The 23,932-nt window shown below is 35.9% G+C and overlaps 1 protein-coding gene across 3 annotated transcripts in view; it reads left to right on the plus strand.

Annotated features, from left to right (window-relative positions):
- The window catches only part of RTKN2 (rhotekin 2), a 72,114-nt gene that overhangs the window by 36,475 nt on the left and 11,707 nt on the right, over nucleotides 1-23,932 (plus strand). For all 3 annotated transcript variants that reach the window (XM_060642663.3, XM_060642664.3, XM_078434299.2), the window contains 3 exons: nucleotides 3,651-3,745; nucleotides 13,944-14,050; nucleotides 15,234-15,365. In XM_060642663.3, the coding sequence (XP_060498646.3) occupies nucleotides 3,651-3,745; nucleotides 13,944-14,050; nucleotides 15,234-15,365 (334 nt within the window). The remainder of the gene's footprint in view (nucleotides 1-3,650; nucleotides 3,746-13,943; nucleotides 14,051-15,233; nucleotides 15,366-23,932) is intronic.

A 23,932-nucleotide genomic window follows, 5' to 3' on the forward strand; every position in this document is an offset into this window, starting at 1 on the left:
ATTCAGTCCTTGGACTTCACTTGACTTTCTAACTTTAATTAAATTGCATTTGTATACTGGTAACTCCCAAGTTTAATTCTTCAATACCTTTTTCCCTCCTAACTCCAGATTTGTATAGCCAGCTGCCTACCTTATAGCCCATCTAGATATCTAAAACTATTTTAAACTTGACTCATCCACAACTCAACTCTTACTTGTCTGGTCTTCTCTCAGTCAGCCTCACTGCAGTTTCCAACAGTTCCAGTTTTGTCCTCGGGCCCAAAGCCTTGCAAGTGTTTTCAGCTCTTTTTTTCTTTCACATCCCATGTCCACATTGGGTCAGCTTTAAGAATATGTCAAGAATATTGCCACGTCTCACCAGCTCACCCGCTACCATCCTATTCCAGGCCTGCATCAGCTCTTTTGACCTCCAATCAGGCCCATTGCAGAAGCTTTCTAGTTGGCATTCCCATTTTCACTGTTGGCCCTTGTGGTATGTTCTCCACATAGCAGCCAGAGGGATCATTTCAAAATGCAAGTCAGATCATAGCACATGCCTCTGCTCAAAACCTACCATTTGCTTCCCATCTCACTCAGAATAAAATCCAGTGTCCTTCTGACGCTGTACAAAGCACTGTCATGTACAGTGTCCGCCCCCTACTTACCTTTTGGACATCACCTCTCCTCCTTCACTACTCCAGCCACTCTGGGCATGTTTGCCAGTCACACCTGGCATCTCTCTCTCTCATCACGTACCTACTTACTGACAGCTGTTCCTGAAGATAACACACTGCACTAAAATGCTACTGGGGAGTCTATTTCCCTCTATTCTAGGTGGGAGTCATTAAAATGCAGTTCTGTAAACCTTCTATATCAGTGACAAATTACCACATTGAGATAATGCTTAATATATTGGACCCTGATCACCAGACAATTAGGGATTGTTAGTAGGCCATTTGTGCATAGTAATGTTTGCTCTTCCGTTGTAACTGCTCTTCTCAAATGCTTTCCACAGTTTTCTTTAATACTTTCTCAACTTTTTTGGTGGGGGGGAACTCATTGTGTAACACTAGGGAGAAATAAGAGCTAACTATGGAAGACTAGAAACCCAGGCTAAGTGGGTAATAGTAGAGAATGGCCCACACTGAGTATGAGGCTGGTGCCATTTAGCTCTTGCAACAGTGGAGATTTTTTGGTGCTTAGTGAACTTTTCCAGGAGTTTCCATATGAGTCTGACATCATACCAATTGTATTCAGAATGTACCTTGAAATTGTAGTCCTGTGTCGTTTCATTAAAAAATTTTTGTTGAGTTTTAGAGACAGAAACATAAATTTTCTTTTATAAACACTGACAAAAGACATTGGATATTGAGAGATATTTCTAGTCTTTGGTGGTTGTATATTAAAAATAAAGATAAAGCAAGCTGCCATGCTGTACTTAGTAAAGTATTTCAATTATTTCTCAATAAAACTGGAGAAAAAATAAACCAAGAGCTCTTCTCCAAGGGAGTAACGTTCTTGGGGTATGCTTTACACACCTACATGTATACATAATTTTTCTCTGTAGTAGAGATTCTATTAAAGATTTAGTAAGAGATGAAGAAGGTTTATGAAACATATCACCTGATACAATAAAAATTCCCATCAGAAGTTTCTCTTCTATGAAGTTTGTGTACATTTCTGTCTGTCTGTCTGTCTCATTTTAACATGCTGTGTTTTGAATGTTGAGGTTTTGCTGTTTTGGAAAATAAATAATAAAGTTAAGAGAAGTCTTGAAATAAGATTGCTAGCACAGAAAATATAATTATTGAATAAAAATTCACTTTTTATCACCACAAGGTACCAGGATATGAAATTTAGGATCAGAATTTTTAGATACTTTGGCAAGAGTGCTATTTTAACACAAGTAGCGTAAAGGGAACTATAATGGAAAAAAAATGGAATTGGTAATGAAGTCCTCCATTTTCCCATATGATGGGTGAAAACCCCAAATCTTTGAAGTTGGTAAACTCCAGGAAGTAAATGCCAATCCGATCCCATCACTCCCTTCTTCTTAACCTTCTCCAGTGACTTCCTATTCTACTTGGAATCAAATCCGCCCTTCCTCCAAGCCTCACAGCAAAGTCCCAGGGATCTAATCCTTGCCTGTACCTCTGACCTTGGGTCAAGTAGGGTGGTGTTTCCTGCAGGCTCCTTATGCTTCAGCCACACTGCTCTTCTTTCAGCCCTCTCTGTTTGGAATGTTTTCCCACATTCTTAGCCTGGATCCATCATTTTATGAGGTTATAACCATTACCCCTTAGAGAGTCCTTTCCTGCTTCTCCTTCTTAACAGACCCCTCAGTTTTCTTACCCCTTCGTTTCATAGAAAAAGTTGCATTATAACTTACAAATGCCAATGTCTTATTTATCCCTCTGCTTATTCTTTTTTTCCCTCCCCCTTGCATCAGAATGTAATACTGAGTCCTGTTTGTCATTAGTGTCCCATCACCTTGCATAGGACTTGGCACATATTAGGTATTCAGTTCATATTTTTGAATGAATGGAGATCTTCCAGAGAAACATTAGTGAGTTAAACCAAATAACTTGAAGCTTTTCATAAGATAAAATAGCATAAAGAGATAAACATGCCAAGTTGATAATTCATTTATGTTTATAATCTATCATCTATAACATCTAAATATATTTTACATTTTTTATCGTGGTTAAATATATATAGCACAAAATTTACCATTTTAACCATTTTTAAGTTTGTAGTTCAATGGCATTAAGTGTGTTCACAATGTTGTACAACCATCCCACCATCCATCTCCAGAACTTTTTACCTTTCCAAACTGAAATTCTATACCCAATAAACAATCACACCCTGATCCCCCCTCCATCCAGCCACTGTCAACCTCCACCTCTACTTTTTGTTTCTATGAATTGTCCTGTTCTATGGGCTTTAGATGTGGAATCAAGCAGTATTTGTCCTTTTGTGATTGGCTTATTTCACTTAGCATAATGTCTTCAAGGTTAATCCATGTTGTAGAATGTGTCAGAATTTCCTTCCCTTTTTAAGGCTGAATAATATTGCATTGTATCTATGTATCACATTTTGTTTATTCTTTCATCCTTTGAATGGACAGTTGGCCTTCTTCTACTATTTGGCTATTGTGAGTAATGCTGCTATTTATACAGGTGTACATATATCCGTTTGAGTCCCTACTTTTAAGTTCTTTTGGGTATATACCCAGAAGTGTAATTCCTGAATCATATGGTAATTCTATTTCTAATTTTTTGAGGAAACACTGAACCATTTTCCATAGTGGCTACAGCATTTTTACTTTCTCATTAGGAATATACAAAGGTTCTGGTTTGTCTACATTCTACCCAACACTTAACTATTTTCTGTTTTGTTTTGTTATTTTTAATAGAACATATCCTAATGGATGTGAAGTGGAATCTCATTGTGGGTTTTAATTTGCATTTTCCTAATAATTCATGATCTTGAGCATATTTTCATGTTTTTATAGGCCATTTGTATATCTTCTTTGGAGAAATGTCTATTCAAGATCTTTGCCTGGTTTTTAGTCAGGTTGTTTATTTTCTGTTGTTGAACATCTAACTATTTTATGTAGTAGAAAATATACTAAAATACTTAAGGTATGTCTTATTTCTCTCTATTCTTAGGGGTACAAAATATAATTTGCTAGCGCATACTACTCTGACCTTGGAAAGTGCTGAGGATAGCTTCAAGACCCATAATCTGTCCATTAATGGAAATCGTGAGTACAGTCTATATTTTACTTACTGTGTATGTTATGTCAATAGATAACATTGTGGCAGTAGTAATTTCTAATTTTAGTATGCCCCTCTGAAGCAGATGTTGGCTTAAATAATGTAGGCATGCATGATTCTGTAGGTTCTTTCTAATATGTCCATCTCCTCCCCCAAAAGAGAAAAAAATGTTATGTTTCCCTCATGCCATTTGCCAGAGATTTGTTTGTGAGGCTACTAGCTCAGTGAGAACAGAAAGGGTTTTGTGTATTCTGAATCCTTGTCTTGGACTTGAAATTGATTACTTCAACACCCTTCTAGTTGGCAAAGACCTATCTTATTTTTATTTTTATTTTTTTATTTTATTTTATTTTTTTAATATGAAATTTATTGTCAAATTGGTTTCCATACAACACCCAGTGCTCATCCCAAAAGGTGCCTTCCTCAATACTCATCATCCACCCTCCTCTCTCTCCCACCCACCTATCTTATTTTTAAAGTTGAATTTGAGGAAGCCAACCCTTATGTTGGTAGAAACAGAAGATTGGGGAAGGTAGGACCAAATTAATCTTAGCTGTGTTATCTCTGGATAATATTGATAGTTGTAGTGTGTCCCCCGCCAAAAAAATAATAATAATAATACAGCAAGGTGAAAAAGGGACTTAAGCAATTAGGAAGGTTCATAAAATTTAGCATAAGCATTCTCCATTCTCCCAGATTATTTTACCTATGAGGAATCATACAGAGTGGTGATGGTAAAGTAGTTTGGAAATATAACTTGGCCACTTATTCTTGTCCATTTTCTGAAGCAGAATATATAAAATTACGTACTACCCTATTTGTACATATTGTTGTAAGGATGCGTGGCTCTGTACTGATGAGATAGATGTTTTTACAACAATATTTTTTAAGTTTTATGCTAAAACTTACGTTAGGGGTGGCTGGGTGGCTCAGTCGGTTGAGTGTCCAACTTCGGCTCAGGTCATGATCTTGCGGCTCGTGAGTTCGAGCCGTGTCGGGCTCTGTGCTGACAGCTCAGAGCCTGGAGCCTGCCTCTGCTTCTGTGTCTCCTTCTCTCTCTGCCCTTAACCCACTCACATTCTGTCTCTGTCTCTCTCAAAAATAAATAAACATTAAAAAAAATTAAAAAAAATATATATATATATATAATTTACTAAAACTGATCCAAGAAACCATAAACCTAAAGAACCCTACAACTATTAAAAATAACTAAATAAGTTACATACTGATATAATCATATAATGAAATACTTTAAGCAATAAGATATATAAATACTGAATGAACAAAAACCAAGTCACTGAGAAAACATAATGTGATTTTTATCCATATAAAGTTCAAACCAGAAAAAAACTAAATTGTATTATTTAGAGAAGCACACATAGGTGGTAAAACCAAAAATAAATGCAAGGAAGTGAATACCATAAAAATTGGGCCACATTTACATCTAGAATAATTAAGAAATAATGTTGGCAATTTTCTTTCTGGACATGGGAGTAGTTATGCATAAATTCATCTCATAGTTATTTGTTACATTGTACATTTACATTTTAAGAACTTTTCTCTATTTTTTAGTGTAAGTTTTATTTTTAAATTTTTTTAATATTTATTTATTTTTGAGAGAGAGAGACAGAGACAGAGCACGAGTGGGGGAGGGGCAGAGAGAGAGGGAGATGCAGAAGCAGAAGCAGGCTCCAGGCTCCGAGCTGTGAGCACAGACCCCGTTGTACGGCTCGAACCCACAAGTGTGAGATCATGACCTGAGCCGAAGTTGGACACTTAATCAGCTGAGCCACCCAGGTGCCCCAGTAAGTTATATTTTTATACATATGTGTGTATTCTAAAATTTCGGGTTCATAAGCATTAACTTCTTCACAATAGCTTTATTGAATTTCTCCAGTACCTGTAGTGATGTTTCTCCTTTCCAACTGATAGTGGCTTTTTGTATGTTCTCTGTCTTTTTATTATCATTCTTGCAGTAGGTTTGTCAGTTTTTTTTATTCAGTAGTCTGTTCTATATATTCTAATTATTTGTTAGAAATAACTATTGTAGTCTATGTATTACTATGAGAGGTCTGATAAAATCTGCTGTGATTGTGGGTTTTTCTAGTTCATAGCCATGTCTATTTTTGTTTTATAATATTTGAGCCTTTATTGTTTGATACACACAATTTTTAAATTGTGCACTTTCTTCTACTCTTTTAGCCTCAAACTGTTCTTATTTTTATATTGTAGATATGCCTCTTCAAGCAGGATTATATACTGGATTTTAATTTTTATCCAGTTTGACAATCTTTGTGTTTTTTAATGGAGCAGTCATTTTGCATTTGATACCAAATAGTTTATAACCCATATTATATGATATTAAATATTTATGTTTAAATCTGCCATCATATCCTGTGTTTGCTGCTGGTCTTATATATTTTGTGATGGTTTTTCTGTTGTTTCTTGCCTTTTTAAGGATTGATAGTTTCATCATTTCAGTTTTTCCTTGTTCCAACTTAAGTTGTAATTCTTTTTCTCATCTTTTAGAAATTACTTCTGGAAATGCCATTAATAATATATGTTAAAGTCTAAAATTAAAAGATAGTTTTACAGGGTGCCTGGGTGGCTCAGTTGATTATGTGTCCAACTGTTGATTTTGGCTCAGGTCATGATCTCACAGTTCACAGGATCAAGCCCTACATCTCTCTCTCTCTCTCTCTGTCTCTGTCTCTGTCTCTGCCTCTATCTCTCAAAATAAATAAATAAACTTAAAAAAGATAGTTTTACCTTTTTTTAGGCAATGCAAGAACAGAAACTCCATTTCTCTGATCTGTGTGCTATTATTATATATTATAATTCTATTTGATTTTTAATTTCACAAGATGTTTTATACATTTTATATTTATTTAAGTTTACCTAAAGTTTCTGTGCACCACTTGTATCTAATACCTTACATCTGGGATCATTTTCCTTGTGCTTGAAGTATAATCCTTAAGAATTTCTTTTAGTATGTTCCACTGATATCATACACCTTTGTTCTTGTGTTTGAAGATAACTGTTTTTTGCTTCATTCTTGAAAGATATTTTTATAGGATACAGAATTTTGGTAGTTCCCATTTTTTTCTTTTTGAATATTACAGATATAATTCTACTATCTTCTGGCTTCTTTTACCAGCTACTGAAAATCATGTCAGTGTGTCACTTCTGTGACAGTAGCTTTCTTTTCCTTTTAGCTTTGGTTTTCTGAAGTTTCATTATGATAAAGGTACATAATTTAATTTTATTTATGATGCTTTTGGAACTCTAACTTCTTTAAATTATTGATTGGTGTCTTTCATTAGTTCTGGACAAAATCTCAATTTTCCATTCAGAGAGCCTCTGCTCCTCCATTCTCTTTCTTTTCCCCCAGCATGCCTGTTAAACCCGTGTCAGTTGTCCTCACTTTATCCTCTCTGTGTGTTACCCTTTATGATGTGTTTCCTGCATGCATTGTCAATGTTATTTCTTAGGTTTTTGGTGAAAGAGCATGCATTGCTGTTTTATAGCCTGTGACTAATAATTCAGATGTATAACATCTTTCTGGGTATATTTCTATTGTTTTTTCCTACAGGTCATGATGTCTCAATTCCTTGCATATTGGGTTATCTTCATATAGTTGTCATTAAAATCGAAAGTTTATGTACAGGAATAAATTGATGCAGGCACCTGGAGGGACTATCATTAGGGGCCCACTTTATTCAAAGATCATGTCTGAGTTTTTCCGGACTCCTTGTATCCCCATCTCTAGGCACTGAGAGTCCTAGGCAGCAAGGCTGGTTTATTTCTGGTTCACTGCCTAGGAACCCTGTCGGTGGTTCCTCTGGGATGTCAGCCTAGCATGGGGAGGATCTCCCATTAACCTTGTTACATAGTTCAGGCCCTAGACTTTGATTTCTGTTCTGCTTCCTCATCTTGCAGGATCATTAAATCATAACCTCAGCCTTGCTGGGATTGGCAAATGCTCTCAGGACAAACACAGCATCTGTGCTCACTTAACTCACTGGTTCTCATCAAATTTGTACTGGTAATTTCTTATGGTCTTGTTACCTTTTTGTCGCTCTTGGAAGAAATTTTAAATATATTTGATACAGCATTTTCAATAGTTGTCAGTGGGAAGATTGGTCTGCCCAATCTACCCTTCTTACCCAAGATTTGAAGTCCGCAATATTATTAGCATTATCGATTTTATCACAAAATCTAGCAGATGAAGTTTATTGTCATTTCATTTGTGTCAGTTCTCTGATTATCAATATTGCCATCATATGTTGAGTGTCTATTATGTATCAGACACTGTTCTATGAAATATTATTCAGCCTTAAAAAAGAAGGAAATTCTGCAATATGTGACAACATGAATGCCCCTTGACAACACCACACTAACTGGAATAGCCAGTCGCAGAAGGACAGACACTGCGTGGTTCCATTCACATGAGGTATCTACAATAGGCAAATTCAAAGAAGCACAAGAGTAGAATGGCAGTTACCAGGGGAAAGAAGGAGTTGCTAATTAACAGGTATAAAATTTCAGCTATGCAAGATGAATAGGTTCTAGAGACCTACTGTATGATGTAGAGCCTATTGTTAACAATACTGTATTGTGCATTTAAAAATCTATTAAGAGGCGGGGTGCCGGGCTTAGTTGGTTGAGTGTCTGACTCTTGATTTCGGCTCAGGTCATGATCTCACAGTTTGTGAGTTCGAGTGCCACGTTGGACTCTGTGCTGACAGTGCAGAGCCTGCTTGGGATTCTCTCTGCCTCTCCCTCTGCCCCCCCCCCCCCCCCCCCCGCTCTTGGGCACACACGCTCTCTCTAAATAAATAAATAAATAAATAAATAAATAAATAAACTTAAAAAAATCTCTTAAGAGGATAAATCTTCTCTTAGGTGTTTTTACCACAATAAAATGTAAATAAATAAATAAATAAGTAAACAAACAACCAAAGAAACAAACAAACACTTCTAAGCAATTTTCATTCCTAGTTGTCTGTGGGATGTGTCTATAAAGAAGCATTACCATGAAGTGATTAATGGTGTGGACTGTGGCACCAATCAGCCTTGGACTCATATTCTAGTTCTAGCACTGTCTAGTTCTGTGACCTTCACAAGTTCTTCATTTTATTGTCATTTACATTTTACAGATGGGTAAATTGCAGCCTAGAGAATATAACATGCTAGGTCATGTAGCTAGGAAGTGGGTGAGCCAGACTTTAAATAATCCAGGACAGGCTGTGCTCTCTCTGCTATGCTTTCTGGTCAGGGATGATGACTATTAAAGCACCTGAAGACTCAAAATACTATCCATGTGTGAATAATGGAATTGATGATGAAAGGCCCCATTCTTTCAACCAAATCATCCGAAAAGTTGAGGAAAAGAATACAATTCATAAAGGAAGCATTAATTTTAGCAGTGATTCCTCAGTTGTCTTCAGTGTTCTGTAAGATATTACTAGACTCTTGTTCAATAAAATACTCATGGGTAGATCAGCACGGGCACTGTGTGGTATGGCTCTTTTTTAGAGAAATGCAATACAGACTCACACACTGTGAGAAGTCTGAGACTGCGCTTAAAAGAGTAACACCCAAAACTGTGGGCACTGGAGTTTGTGGACTCCACAGAAGAAAGTTAAAGAAACAATAACCCATATGCCTAACTCTTCATAGGAGGTATATTCCTAGAATGTGTATGAATTAAAATCTTGTAAATCAATCCTATTTGGAAAAAGAAGAAATATTCTAATTTAAAGGAAACAATTTTATACTGAAAAAAAGCCACCCTCAAATTTATTCATTAATATAAATCTATGTTAATACATTGGGTTTTCCTGAATAAAGTTATGTCAGTGTCTGTAAAATCAAGAGGAAATAACTATATTTTCTAAAATTTATAACTCAGTTTTATTATTCTTGATAATTGAAAGGAAAAGCTAAAATGGTATCTTCATCATCAAGAAATTTTTATTCTTTTTATGAAACAATGAAACCACATTGTGAAGATTGACTCACAGGGAACTAAGATGTTATCTGGATTCTTTCCCTTGCCTGTGTTTTGTTTTTGTTGTTGCTGTCATTTTTAAACACCATTTTGTTCTCCATTTGAAAATATAAATGAATTAGATAAAATCTTTAAGTAGTGAAAAGTTAAATTGCTTTTTCACTTCCTGTTTCATTTCATTTTGTCCTGATGTCGCCCTTGGTTAGAAAAGAAGAATTAAGCATTTGGATTAGATAATTTGTGCAGGGATGGAGGCAGCACTGAAAATGGAAAGGGCGTGGTCTGGGGAGTGAGACTGCCCTGGATATGAAATAACAGGAAGCTGCTATGTGACAGACACAATGATAGATGCCATTTCCACATTATTTGATTTTCACAACAGCCCTCCTTCTGAAGATGGGCAGTATTTTTAAACATGAAGACTTGGTCCTCAGCTGGGTTAAGTGACTAGATGGATGCCATGTTTCCTGTCAGAAGTAGAGAGAAGAAGCTGTGACTCTGCACTTCATCCACGGTGGTCCTCAACTGTGAAGAGACCCTGGTCAGAAGGGATAGGTGATTGCAGAGTATATGGCAAGGGGTCTGCAGAAAAAGGAATTCTACATCCAATATTGCTTTCCAAGGACCATAGTCAGGAGGAAATTATTTTTCTCTGCATGCTATGAAATCTAAACTTCTTTTACTGGAGAAGCACATTTGTTACGAGTGGTACTTTCCAGGATACATTAGTGATGGAACAAACTTTATGAACTCGTATGAAAAGCTAATCATCATTTATGGTTCTATTTTTTAACAAAGTGTATCCTAACTTAAAAATAACTAGCCTACAGATATTTAGAACATAAGCCATCCATAAATCTAGGATTGCTACATAAAGAAATTTGCTTTCAAAGTTTAAATTCATAAATCACAAAGTTGATTTCAGATGTTTTACTCAGATGCCTGCTTTTATCGAATTTTTATTTCATTTCCTGCCTATTTTAGAAAAGGAGTTTCTCCTATATCTATTTATTTATGCCTGTGTTTTGGAATCATTGCCTGTGTTCTATTTATGCATTTATTTTTCCAAGGTCAAACCCTTTATTTCTGAAAGGTAGCAGCTTTACCAAGATATTAGTAAAAAAGATTTGAATAGTCCCAGACAATTTGTTGTGCTCTATTCTTAATAATGAGCAGGCAGGTTGTTAAAAAACTTTTTTGTTTTCCTTTGTGTACTTTATTTAGGCACATCTTTTTCATGTAACTGATATACCAAACCTTGGCATGGCATCTGTATATAATTGTACTTTTACCAAAAAATGTTTCATTTTCCAGAGTTATTTTCCAGAGTTTCCAGATTATTGACTTTGGGGTCAAAAATCGTAACAACCAATGGCTAGCAATTTTATAGGCACTACCAACAGGGATGCACTGAAAACTTTGAAAATCAGTTTTGTGTGGTCCATTGTGGGCAAAGGGCCACATATTGGGAATCAATTACACAATGCTTTCTTTCCATGCAGATGTGAAGGCTGTATGTCTATCTACACACTACATTAAGGGAATATCTTAATGTTTTTTGAAAGAACTTTTTTAAACAATTGCAAACTTACAAAAAAGTTACAAGTTAAATGTCAAGATCTTTTTCCCAAAAGAATTTATGAGAGCAAGTTTACGTGATTCTCCACTGCCTCCAAATATGTTATTATATATTTCCTACTAATAAGACATTGGTTACATCACTACCACTATTCCAAGTCAGTAAATGAATATTAATACATTACTACCATTTAATCCTCAAACTCTATTAAATAAAGTATTGCTTCTTGTCCCAATAATGTCTTTTATGACAGAAGGATCCAGTGCAGAATCATTCATTGCATTTAATTATCACGCTTCTTTTAGTTTCTTTCAAACTGGACCATTTCTTCTGTCTTTTCTTGGCATTCATAACATTGACATTTAAAAAAAACTTTATGTAATGTTTATTTATTTATTTGGAGAGAGATAAAAAGAGCAGAGGAGGGGCAGAGAAAGAGAGAGAGAGAATCCCAAGCAGGCTCCATGCTGTCAGTGCAGAGCCTGACATGGGGCTTGAACCCATGAACCACAACATCAGGACTTGAGCCGAAATCAAGAGTCAGATGCTTAGCCAACTGAGCCCCCAGGCAGCCCAATAACCTTGATATTTTTAAACATCATAGTCAGTTACTTTGCAGAAGGTCCCTAAATTTAGGGTTGTCTGATGTTTTCTTGGGATAAGACTTAGGATATGCATCTTTGGCAGGAATATCACAGAAATGATACTGAGTTCTGTCAAGTGGCATGTAATTTTGATTCATCTCAATACTGATAATTTTTACTCTGATCACTTGATTAGTGTGGTGTCCGCCCAGCTTCTCTACTGTAAAGTTGCTCTTTTGTTTCCCCTTTGAAAGAACTTTTAATATGTATTTTGTGTGGAAGAGGGCGGTGGCTTGAAACTATGTAAGTGTATGTCTTACTGGTCTTTCAATTTATTCATTTGTTTATATCAATATGGACTCATGTTTTCCTGTTTTATTCAGTGCATCATAATCTGTTAATATCATTGCTTGTTTTAAGGTTCAAGTTGTCTCCAATCTGGCCAATGGGAACACATTCAAGAAGGGTTCTGTTGTCTTTTTGACAGTGTTCTCATCATGAGTACTTCCTTGCTTTATGGCATAACAAGGTATTTCAGGTTCATCCTGTACTTTCCTTGCCCCAGTCATGGAATCGGTCATTTCTCCAAGGAATGCTGGTTCTTTGTAATGGAAATAATATTTAGAAGACATGAGCTGGGCTCTAGATATATTAGAGTGGTACTGTTAGAGTGTGGCTTTCCACGGGCGCTCTCAGTGGACACAGCCGTACACATGCTTATGTGTTTTGTCCTGTATTTCCTAATCTCTGTATGTTGGAAATCATGAGTCCATACCAGTGCATCCAGTTCTAATCTAACAGCACAGAGTTCATTCTACACATTTGTAACTCCTTTTTCTGACAGAAAGAAACCTGTCTTTTGTACCTTTAATGCATTTTCTTCTTTGATCAGCCTTCCTGAAAGCAACCATTCTTTTATCTCCCTTGAATAGATACTCTCTTCTCCTTGTTGGAGCTCTGACTCCTCATTCTAGGCTGCCTCTTGCCCCGTGTAGACTCTCCTTACCTTGCTGAGGCTCACACAGGCCTGGCCACCCCAGGCTTAAAGTTCCCCTGCCTGGCTGCCCTCTCCCTTACCTCAAGTGGACACCCTCCTCAGCTGGCCTGTGCTCTGACACCCCATGCCCACTGCCTCTGTTCTCAGATGCCCCCCTCACTGGGCTCTGACACACTTTTCTGGGTCACTGAATGTGACCTTGCTGCTCTCAGACTCCAACTGCCATGGCTGAGTCACCTGCCAAATATGCACACTCTCCTTACTCTTTGCATTCTGACTCCTCACATTGGGCAGCCACACCATGTAGACATCACTCTGCTTGGGCCTTGACTCCCCACACCAGGCCACACCCTGAGGAGAAATCCCCCATGGGCTGTGTCCCACGTGGTCCATCTTCCTCAGCCCATTCAGGCTCTGACACCTGGTGCTTGACAGCTGTCCTACTCACCATTCCCATCCTTCCTGGCTCCAGCACCTGGCATAGGTGCCCGTGGGGGTGGGCTCTACCTAGTGACTTACAACTGAATTGTGCAGTAAGGGAAGGGAAAGAAGAAAGGCCAAGAGGCTTATACAAGCATTATCTTGAAATTGTCCTCTGAAATGTTATGTTCAGATCACTTTATTAGATATTACAATGAAAATCAGAACATGAAGTAGAATTTGACATATAAAAATCATTTTATTAGAATGTTTTTTATTTTAAATGAGTTTACTTATATGCCCTGAACTACCTTCATTGGTTAAATACTTTAAGATCAAACCAGAGATCAAGAGACTAAAAGCTCCACGTCTGTTTTGGGTAAAAGCATTATCAGTTTAACATCATCCTGTCCTATTTTCTCATATTTGATTTTTTCGTTAACAGTGGCATCGCTGTTTGAGTATGATGAGCCTTTACATATGTTCTTATACACAGCAAAAAAAATTGCAAAATAGAAAAAAAATGAAAATGTATAATGACCTTAAATACACATGTTTGTAACTTGCTTTTTTTTCTATCTTGTTTAACTAGAGGAGTCTTCATTTTGGCTTCCCTTATACGGCAACATGTGCTGCCGCCTAGTTGCCCAGCCAGCGTGCGTGGCTAAGGATGCATTTGCAGGATTTCTACATCAGCAGGTTGGAGGACTTTGAATATCCTACAATTATAGCTACAGTCTAGATCTTAATATACTGGCAGTTTGGTCTTCTGATAATGAAAAGTATTATTTTTATTTTTTATTTTTTTATTTTTTTTTATTTTTTTTTTAATTTTTTCAACGTTTTTTATTTATTTTTGGGACAGAGAGACAGAGCATGAACGGGGGAGGGGCAGAGAGAGAGGGAGACACAGAATCGGAAACAGGCTCCAGGCTCCGAGCCATCAGCCCAGAGCCTGACGCGGGGCTCAAACTCACGGACCGCGAGATCGTGACCTGGCTGAAGTCGGACGCTTAACCGACTGCGCCACCCAGGCGCCCCAAAAAAGTATTATTTTTAAAGTGTTCCTTTAAATGGCTATTTTCCCAATGTTAGGCATAGAATGGGGGTGAGAAGGTGGGAAGGGGAGGGGTCTAATGCAGGCTTGATGGCTAAGGAGCCACTTCCAGGTCCCTCTGCTTCATAATGGCCGTAGCAGGACAATCAGCAGCAGGGACCCCTCGTGGAAGCAGATTAGGGCTGTTCCCCACCTTTCAGAGAAGGCCTTCCTGGCAGACAGCTTTTGGCACACTTAAGGCCTCTGGGCTTCCAAAATTGCTTCTGTGGCACCTACTCCTGATTTATTTATAACCACAGTTATTTACATGCAGTAAATAATTAATTACGGGCTTCAGTGAATCAATACCTTTTTAAAAAAGATTCCATTAAGAGGAAAGAAAATTTGCATTCTTACAGGGTAGTCAACATTTTCCAGTATTCTGAGAACAGTAAGGGAAAATTATATTTTGAGTATTGAGTTATTTTTATAATTTTTTTGAGTTATTAGATGGATTGCTGTGGAATTTGAAGCACTAATTTTTAATAGACTAGCTTTTCTAAAACTGCATTGATTTATGATCCTATATGTGTAAAAGTTATGTGGTAATCATTACCTCCATTTGCTTAATGCTTTTGAGAATTCCAAACCTTTCTTCTGTGATATTAACTTACTCTTTCATTTTGGACTATTGACTTATTGTACATTAAATTAATGGGTAACTCTATCACATTAAAAAATTTTTTTTAAACTAACATAACTTTGGTAATTTAAGTATTTTGTTGAATTTAATGTTAAGATGATAAATAATGATTAAGGTTGATGGCTTCTTGAATTTTTTTTCAGCAAATGGTAGAAAGCCTGATTAGTTGGAGAAGGTTGTACTGTGTTTTAAGAGGGGGTAAACTCTATTGTTTTTATACACCAGAAGAAATTGAAGCCAAAGTGGAGCCAACTTTGGTAGTGTCCATTAACAAGGTAAATAAAACGCTGTTTTGAAAATAAAGACATAACATTTTATAGTTTGTTCTTTTCCATACAATTCACATTATTGCCACTTTATGAAGGAAAGGGAAGGACTGCTGAAAATAGGTTAGTTCATAAAGATAAATTAATCTTCTCTTTTTCTTCTATTACAGAGCTTATCCAGTAAAGGAAATACTGTGTATTTCCTAAGAAAACATAGTAATTGGAAATCTATACCAGTAAATAGATTTTAAAGCAGAGAATGTAACTCCACATTAACAGGATATTTAAATTTTTCATGAATTTATTTAAGAGATAATATAAACATAAACTGACAGCTCATGTTACAGTGATGCTTTTTCTAGAAAGTTAGTATTCAAATGAACCCATAAAAAGATATTCCCGGGTGTACTTCCTGATTTCTTAGGGGATTGATGGGCAGTTGTCCAACCTTCTGTCAGAAAAGGAAAGCCTGATTCTCTCTCTCCCCCTCCCCCCTCTCTCTTTCTTTCTCTCTCTCTCTCTCTCTCTCTCACACATACACACACACACACACACACACACACACACACACACACACACTTATCGCATGATCTTAAATTTATCTTCACCTGTTACCTAAATCTAGTGTTTATTAGAGGGTTCCTCCCCTTTTGGCATTCCTACTCTAGAGCACTTCTTGGCATTTCTAGAGCAGAGTATCATGTTTTCTGTCCATAGTCTATACTTACTTGTTTCTAGTTGTTTTACTTTGCTTGTTTTTGCTTTTGGAGTGGTTGAATTGAAGTATCTGGTAAAATATGAGCCATCACATCTGTTAACTGTACATGTTCTGCTTGACTTGAAATTATCTTTTGAAAAAACATAAAGTTGTATGTCTTGAAAAACATGTGGATACTGTTTTACTAATCTATAAAGACTTGAGTTAATTTCTGTGATCATTTCCAATAATGACATTTAGTCCATTTCTATCCTGCTTTTAGAAATTATACTGCTTTTTCTTAAAGGAACTTCTTCAGTGAGACCTTTTACATTAAGGTCCACTTAATTGATCTGTGTTGTGTTTTAGAAAGATTAGTGTTGCTCTTAAATAATATAGCTCAATATTAAAACATGGTGAATTTATTTTAGTTTAGATAATTAGGTTGGTTTGTGAAAAGTATATTTTTTATTGGAAAATTGATATATTTTTTCATTACTTGCCAATGTTTTGTTTTGTCTTGTCTTGTTTATGCAGTGTCCACTTTTGCCTGGTCTTTTGAAAATTGCAGATGTGCAGAAAAGTTGAAAGAATAGAATAACAAACACCTATATACTTTTCACCTAGAGTCTTTGGCTGTTGTTAATATGTTGCCATATTTGCTTTCTCTTCACATAGTTTGAGAACTTTTTCAGAACCATTTGAAAGTAAGTAGCCCACAGCATAACATTTCTTCCCTGGAATATTTCAGTATGTTTCAGCTAAAAACAAGGACATTTCCTTCATGACCGTATTATTTACCACAGTCATGAAATTTACTGTTGATAAAATATTATCTAATATATAGAGAGCAAATTGTCCCTAAAATGTTCTAATTTTTCTTTATTGTTTGATCTAAGACCCCCATCAAGGATCACAAACTACAGCTGGTCACCAGGTCTTTTGATTGTTTCCTTTTTACCTAAATTGGACCCATCACTCATTGCCTCTTTTTTCTTTTTTTGTCTTTTACTATATTGACATTTTGTAAAAATCCAGGCTAGTCCCTAAATCTGTTTTTGACTAATTGTTTCACTAGATTCGAGTAAATATTTTTGGCAAGAGTTCTGCATAGATGATTTTATCTAACCTGGTTTTCACTAGGTAGCTAGGTGGTGAAAAATGGAATTCTACCGATTTTTTTCTTACATGTTGTGCAGTGGAATATGGATAGTCAGACAACAAATTAAAATGTAATCTAGACAGATGATATTTTAAATTCATTTATTTTATTTGAAAACAGTCTTCAAGGTATTCATTTTACCTTATCAGTCCTTTATGGTAGACAGAGCAGGTAAGTCAGCCCTGTTTTATAGGTATGTTATTTCTGTTTTACAAGTGAAGAAACAGACTCACAGATCAGATAGAACTTGTCTAGCTAGTAAGTAAAATTATATGGCTCACTGTTTTTCTGTTTCCTTACAGACATACTGCTAGACTAGATTTGGAAGGCAAAATTAGACTTTTTCCCATCTCTGTACCCACTCTGAATAAGTTATGAGAGTAAAAACAGCTCTGAAGTGAGGTTTTGAGTCTGAGGCCACAGTTAACTACCTACCTATAGGCAATGGCTTAGACATGTATTGAATCTTTACCATTTAAATTTAAGAGGCAGTTATAATGGAACCCCTTTGTTACTGTAACCAGTGTATTTTCTTGTCTGATGACAAGGGTGTAATTCCAAACAAGCAGTTAACAGTGTTTACATGGTCTGGCTGAATTAATCTTTTTTCAATTGACTCATTTTTCCATGTAGTAATAAAAGCTGGTGGCCTGGTGACTGATAGGATTCTGTAGTCAATCAGCTCCATTATTAAGATGACTAAAATCACCATACTTAGAAATCCCAGTGGTGGTTCCACAATTGACCATTACAAATTCACAGGAAAATGATTAATCTAGTAATTTGTATAACTCAGCCTTAGACTTGGGGCAGTATGGGCTGTATTTGACCCTGACGACCGATGACATAAATTGTCATTGCACATGACTTTTGTCTAAAGTACAAAAGAGAATTTTAAGATTAAACCGTGAGGTAAGGGTTAGGTCGAGAAGATTAATATAATTTAGTTGCTGATCTCAAAGATTAAACTGATAACACAGTCTTCCATTCTCTAGCTTTGTGACATTGCTGTCTTAATTTTCTCCAGGACTGATTCCTGCCCTTTCTCTGTAGCAGCTTTTCTCTTTGCAGTTCCTACTTCTACCTCAGGCTTCTTTTGAACCCTTCCATTTACCTGAAAACTTCACTTTTAACAGTAAATGCCCTGGTCTTCTTGTTTAAATATGACTATCTCAGTCAAGAAATGTATTTGTTACTTCTGTAAACCTGGCCGTTATGTAATTACATCTCCTATTAAAGTAATTTTTACTTATTTTTTTCTCAACTTAGAAAATTATTCAAATTTATAGAAAAGTTGTAACAATACTATAGTGACACTTTCATACCACCTAGCTTTAACAGTTACCATTGTTGTCATCTTTGCTTTATCTCTTTTTTTCTTTTGGGGGGGAGTTTAAGTGTTTTTTAAAAATTTTTTTAATGTTTGTTTATTTTTGAGGGAGAGAGAGAGAAAGAGAGAGTGTGTGTGAGCAAGCGAGGGGCAGAGAGAGAGAGGGAGACACAGAATGGAAGCAGCATCCAGGCTCTGAGCTGTCAGCACAGAGCCCTACGTGGGGCTCAAACTCACAAACTGCGAGATGCTGACCTGAGCCCAAGTCAGAGGCCTAATTGACTGAGCCACCCAGGTGCCCCAAAACAAAAGTATTTAAAAAAATTTTTTTAATGTTTATCCATTTTTGAGAGAGAGAGAGAGAGAGAGAGAGGAGGGCCAGAGAGAGAGAGGGAGACACAGAATCGGAGGCAGGCTCCAGGCTCTGAGCTGTCAGCACAGAGCCCAATGCAGGGCTCGAACCACGAACCGTGAGAACATGACCTGAGCCAAAATCAGACACTTAACTGACTGAACCACCCAGGCGCCCCATAAACTCTTTGTATTTAGTTTTAATTTGCTTTATGATGGTATAGTTGACATAAAATAAAATTCACCAATTATAAATGTACAATTTGATAATTTTGACAAATAATATACAGTTGTGTAATCATTACTACAATCAGTATTGGATTATAGGTTTTTTTAAGCTTTTTTGTGACAACATTTAAGTTCTACTCTCTTAGTAAATTTTAATCATACAGTAGTGTTATCAGCTATAGTCACCCTCAGATCTTATTTATCTTACAGCTATAAGTCTGTAAAGTCTCTTATCTGTATTTTTTGCTGACCATTTGAACATAAGTCTCCAACATTGATACTTTATCCCTGAATACTTCAACATGCAACTCTTAAAAATAGGACCCTTAAAAAAAAGTGTGTTGTGTAGATGAAATTACAATACCATCGTCACAGCTAGCCAAACTGACAATAATTCTCTTATAACTTCTAATATCCAGTCCATATTCAAATTTCCCCATTTTCCCTAAAGTGTCCTTTTAGCTTTTACTTTCAATCTAGGAACATTCAAGGATTGTACATTCTTCTCAACTGTAAATTAGGTCTAGAGGTTTGCTTAGATTCATTCTAAACATTACTTACAAGAATATTTCATGCATAATGACAGATACTTTACAGGGCATTCTGTTCAGAGGTACATGATGCTGGGTTGTCTCATTTTGGCAATGCCACATTTAATGACTTGGTTAAGGTGGTGACTACTAACTCTCTCCTGCATAACGGTAAGCCATCCTCTTTACTATTAGCAAGTAATCAGTGAGGTGATAGTTTGGCACTGTTTGTATATCTTTGTTGTCCAGTAGTCTTTCACATAATGGTTTTAGTGACCGGATTGCCCTTGTCTGAATTGGTTATCACACTGGAGATTGCATATGTTGTTCTCACAATATCCTTCATTCTACATGTATTAGCTGGCATTCTTTTATAAAGAAGGACTTTTTCTCATCAAGCAACAATGAATTCCAGTCCCTCCTGAAATGGCAGGATAAAAGCTTACTGTTTTAATTACCAATTTTCAGAGTAAGGAGTTGGTATTTTGGTCTTGTATTGATATTGGCAGTATGTATCGGAGCAGCATTACTCCCTCCAGAAGAAGCAAATGAATGTTGTGTCTATTGTGTTCCCCCCAGATTAATGGTAAACTCATAGATTTTTATTTATTCAATGTTTTAAATTACTTGATCTTAAAATATAAGGTAGGTATTTTAATTGTTTGACTTTGGAAATTTCTATGGGATACATGCTAAACAGGATCTTTGATAAATGCCAACTTGGTATTTTCTGATATGTAGAGCAGGTAAGCACCAAATAAACTTTTTTAAAAAAATTTTTTGTTTTTAATGTTTATTTTTTATTTTGGAGAGAGAGAGACAGAGCATGAGCAGGGGGAGGGCCAGAGAGAGAGGGAGACACAGAATCTGAAGCAGGCTCCAGGCTCTGAGCTGTCAGCACAGAGCCCGACATCGGACTCAAACCCATAAACATGTGATCATGACCTGAGCTGAAGTCAGACGCTTAACTGACTGGGTCACCCAGGTGCCCCCAAATAAAACTTTTAAGAATGGTTTTGTTTCAGTTTTTAGTATATTTTCAATTCTGGGTCTCTAACATCTTTTTATGCTTAATACTGTTAAATATTAAATATAAATCAGAGTTCTTTTCTCTTTGCTGTCTTTCTTCTTATCTCATGATTTAGAAAATAATAATTTTGCTTAATGCTACTATAAAAATTATGTGAAATCATAAATTTTGCAGTTGCTAAGGTATATAAACAATAATTCTGTTATTTTGATCACAGGATCTGTTCTCTAACTGTAATTTTTTCTAAATGGCATTTCCTGTAAAGCTAAGTCAGTTTATTAATTTTCATAGGGAGCCATCTGTGGAAATAGTTACATTAAGGGAAGAAAAGCCTGAGCTATTCCCCTCCTGTTTTCAATCCAAATTTGAAAGGATGATTTACTTCAAAGTGATTGCTTCAACTTCAAAAAACTTCACTATTAATGTTGTTGAGCAAGACATTCCCAATAAGGGATACTTAACAGTGCCATTGAATCTTCTATATATTGTAGAAAACATTTTATTAGCCAGTTTTATCCATTGCCAGTGGGGTGAGTAGTGGAATGGAAAAGTGGTGTGGGTCTTTGAGATCAAAAGTTTTTTCTTGATTTAGATACTATACATCATTTCAATAATGAATAATAAAATTTGTACTAACCAAATCAATATTACTACTTGGTCTGATAGATCTTTGTTAAATTATCTTGAAATTGCTTTAACCATTATGTTTGTCATGGACCCTAACAAGCAAAATTATTATGAAGCACATGGGATTTTTTTTCTGATTATGTTAGTCCTTTAATGTCTCAATCCTATCAACTATTTAGATTGTCGTTTATTAAATACAGCAAAAATAGTTACTTAAGCCTTTTCCTTTAGGAGTTTACATCTGATTTCATTGACATAAATTGAAAATAATTATATCACACTAATACTAATCCTTCCTAATGCTTGGTTTGATTTATGGTTATGGTTTATGTGTTTCCAACATTCCTTGCCAAATATTGTGAAAGTATGCTTTCTTTGTTACTAGAGTGTGTATGAGGTCTAAAGCTTGTTTTTCGTCAGTAACATTTTGTCTTCATTCCTGATTAACAAGACTTTAGACCAAACACCTTTCAAAGAACTCATTTATTCTTAACAACATGTTCATGAGGAAGCTGTGAGTGAAGTAATTTTATCTCAGCATTATAGGTAGGAAAGCAGGCACTTAGTTCTTTGTACTTGTAGCTTATTTTTAATTTGGGGAGGGGACATTTAAAGATAATCTTTAAAGAGAATGATAGAAATAAACATGTCTGTATCCTCGTACATTGTCCATCATAAAATTATTTTGAAGCAAATCCTGGAGGCTATATGATTTTACTTATAATTATTACAATTATCATACTTAATGAAAATTTATAGTCATATATATAGTCAATATATCATCAAAAATTCAGTGTTCAAATTTTCCAGCCTTGTAATTTTTTAAATAGCTTTTGAATCAGGATTTTAAAATAATGGTTATATATTGCATTTAATTGATTTGATCTCTTAAATCTGTAACTCTGTTGGAGTTGTCTCTTGGTCTCATGCATACACACACTCTCTCTCTCACACACACACACAATTTATTGAAGAAATTGAGTCATTTTTCCTACAGAGTTTTCCATACTCTGAATTTTGCTGATTGCATCTTTGAGTTGTCTTTTTTTCTCCTATTTTTGGATCAGATTTTTGTTTGTTGGTTGATTGGTTAGTAACAATATATCTTAGGAAATATTGTGTACTTTTATTGGGAGACATTTAATTGCCTGGGTCTTCTAATCATGTTAACATCCATAGGTGAGTATTGATTGCATCCTTTATTTCATTAGGGATTGCAAATTGGTGGTATTTTAACATTCTTTCTTCATTTATTAGGTGGGATACCTCTATATTATCAGCTATTTGGTTGAGGTACAATTCTTATAGGAAAGACAGAATAAAGACTTTAAGATTTAACTAGTTGCCAAAACAATGAGGGGGTTCCTTAGCATCCTTCAAAAGTGACAAGTGAGTCCATTTTTTTTTTAAATTTTGAGAGAGTGAGTGAGTGGGGGGAGGGGCAGAGAGACAGACAGGGTGAAAGAGAATCCCAAGCAGGCTCCACACTCAGCACAGAGCCTGACACGGGGCTTGATCTCACAACCGTGAGATCCTGACCTGAGCCGAAATGAAGAGTTGGATGCTTAGTTGACTGAGCTATCCAGTTACCCCCAAATGAGTTCATTTTTAAATATCATTAAGAATTTATGGGTTTAAAGACATTTCATGCATTAATCCATTACCATTGGATTCTTATTGACATTTAGATAGTCCCATCTTTGGCTACTGGAAGCCTCTTCAGTTTGGCTCTCGAGTCCTTTTGATACAATCCTATTAATCTTTGATTTTTGGTAGGATAAGAAGTTCAGGGATTATCCTATATATTTTCTGGCCCAAGCTAAGAATTAGCCATGTCTATAAAGAGCTCTGATTCCTTTTAGTAGGAAATAATATTTAGAACCCATAATCTGGGTACGGAGTAGACTTTTTAAAGATCGTATAGTCAAAAGTAAGGTAAGAAACAGTGCATAAATCTAGTCCCAGTTTAGTAATTTTCCATTACCACAGAAATAGAGAGGTTGAAGTACAGTTTTAATTTAAAATAATGAACAGCCTAAAAGAAACTTTCCTTTGATTTCAGAGTAAATTATATTTTGTTACAAAATTGGCTTCTCAGATTATATCTGTATTGACTTCAGTTGACCTTCTCTGGGTCCCCACCATCTCATGCAGTGGAAGGTTCCAGTTCAGTATGTGTTGACTGATAAAAGGAGATCCAGCCAAAGATTAAAATTTCACAATGAAGTCTCAAATTTATCTGCAGAGCAGTAAAAGTTGACTGTAAAACCTCCCTAATCAACTAAATGGTTTGGGATTAGCAAAAAGCAAGACAGGAAACTCTGATTTTAGATAGAAAACTTATTTTGGGACATAAGTTTCCTCATCTATAAAGTGTTGGATTAGGACTATTTCTGCGATCCTCATATGTCAACCTAAAACTGTCATTATCTGAGTTGCTCTTCTCTTATCTCATTAATTTATTCTTCATGTATTTTTCAATCACTTAGTGAGTGCCAGGCAGTATTTTAGGTGGGAGAAATAGTGGGAGCAGAAATGCCTGTTTCTTGCTTTCAAACCCTGCTAAGAGGAGACACTGCCCTCATCTAAGCGTCATGTGAGCCCACAATGATAACAGTCCT

This window comes from Panthera onca, chromosome D2, assembly GCF_046562875.1.
Source record: "Panthera onca isolate mPanOnc1 chromosome D2, mPanOnc1 haplotype 2, whole genome shotgun sequence".
In the NCBI taxonomy this organism is placed as follows: domain Eukaryota; kingdom Metazoa; phylum Chordata; class Mammalia; order Carnivora; family Felidae; genus Panthera; species Panthera onca.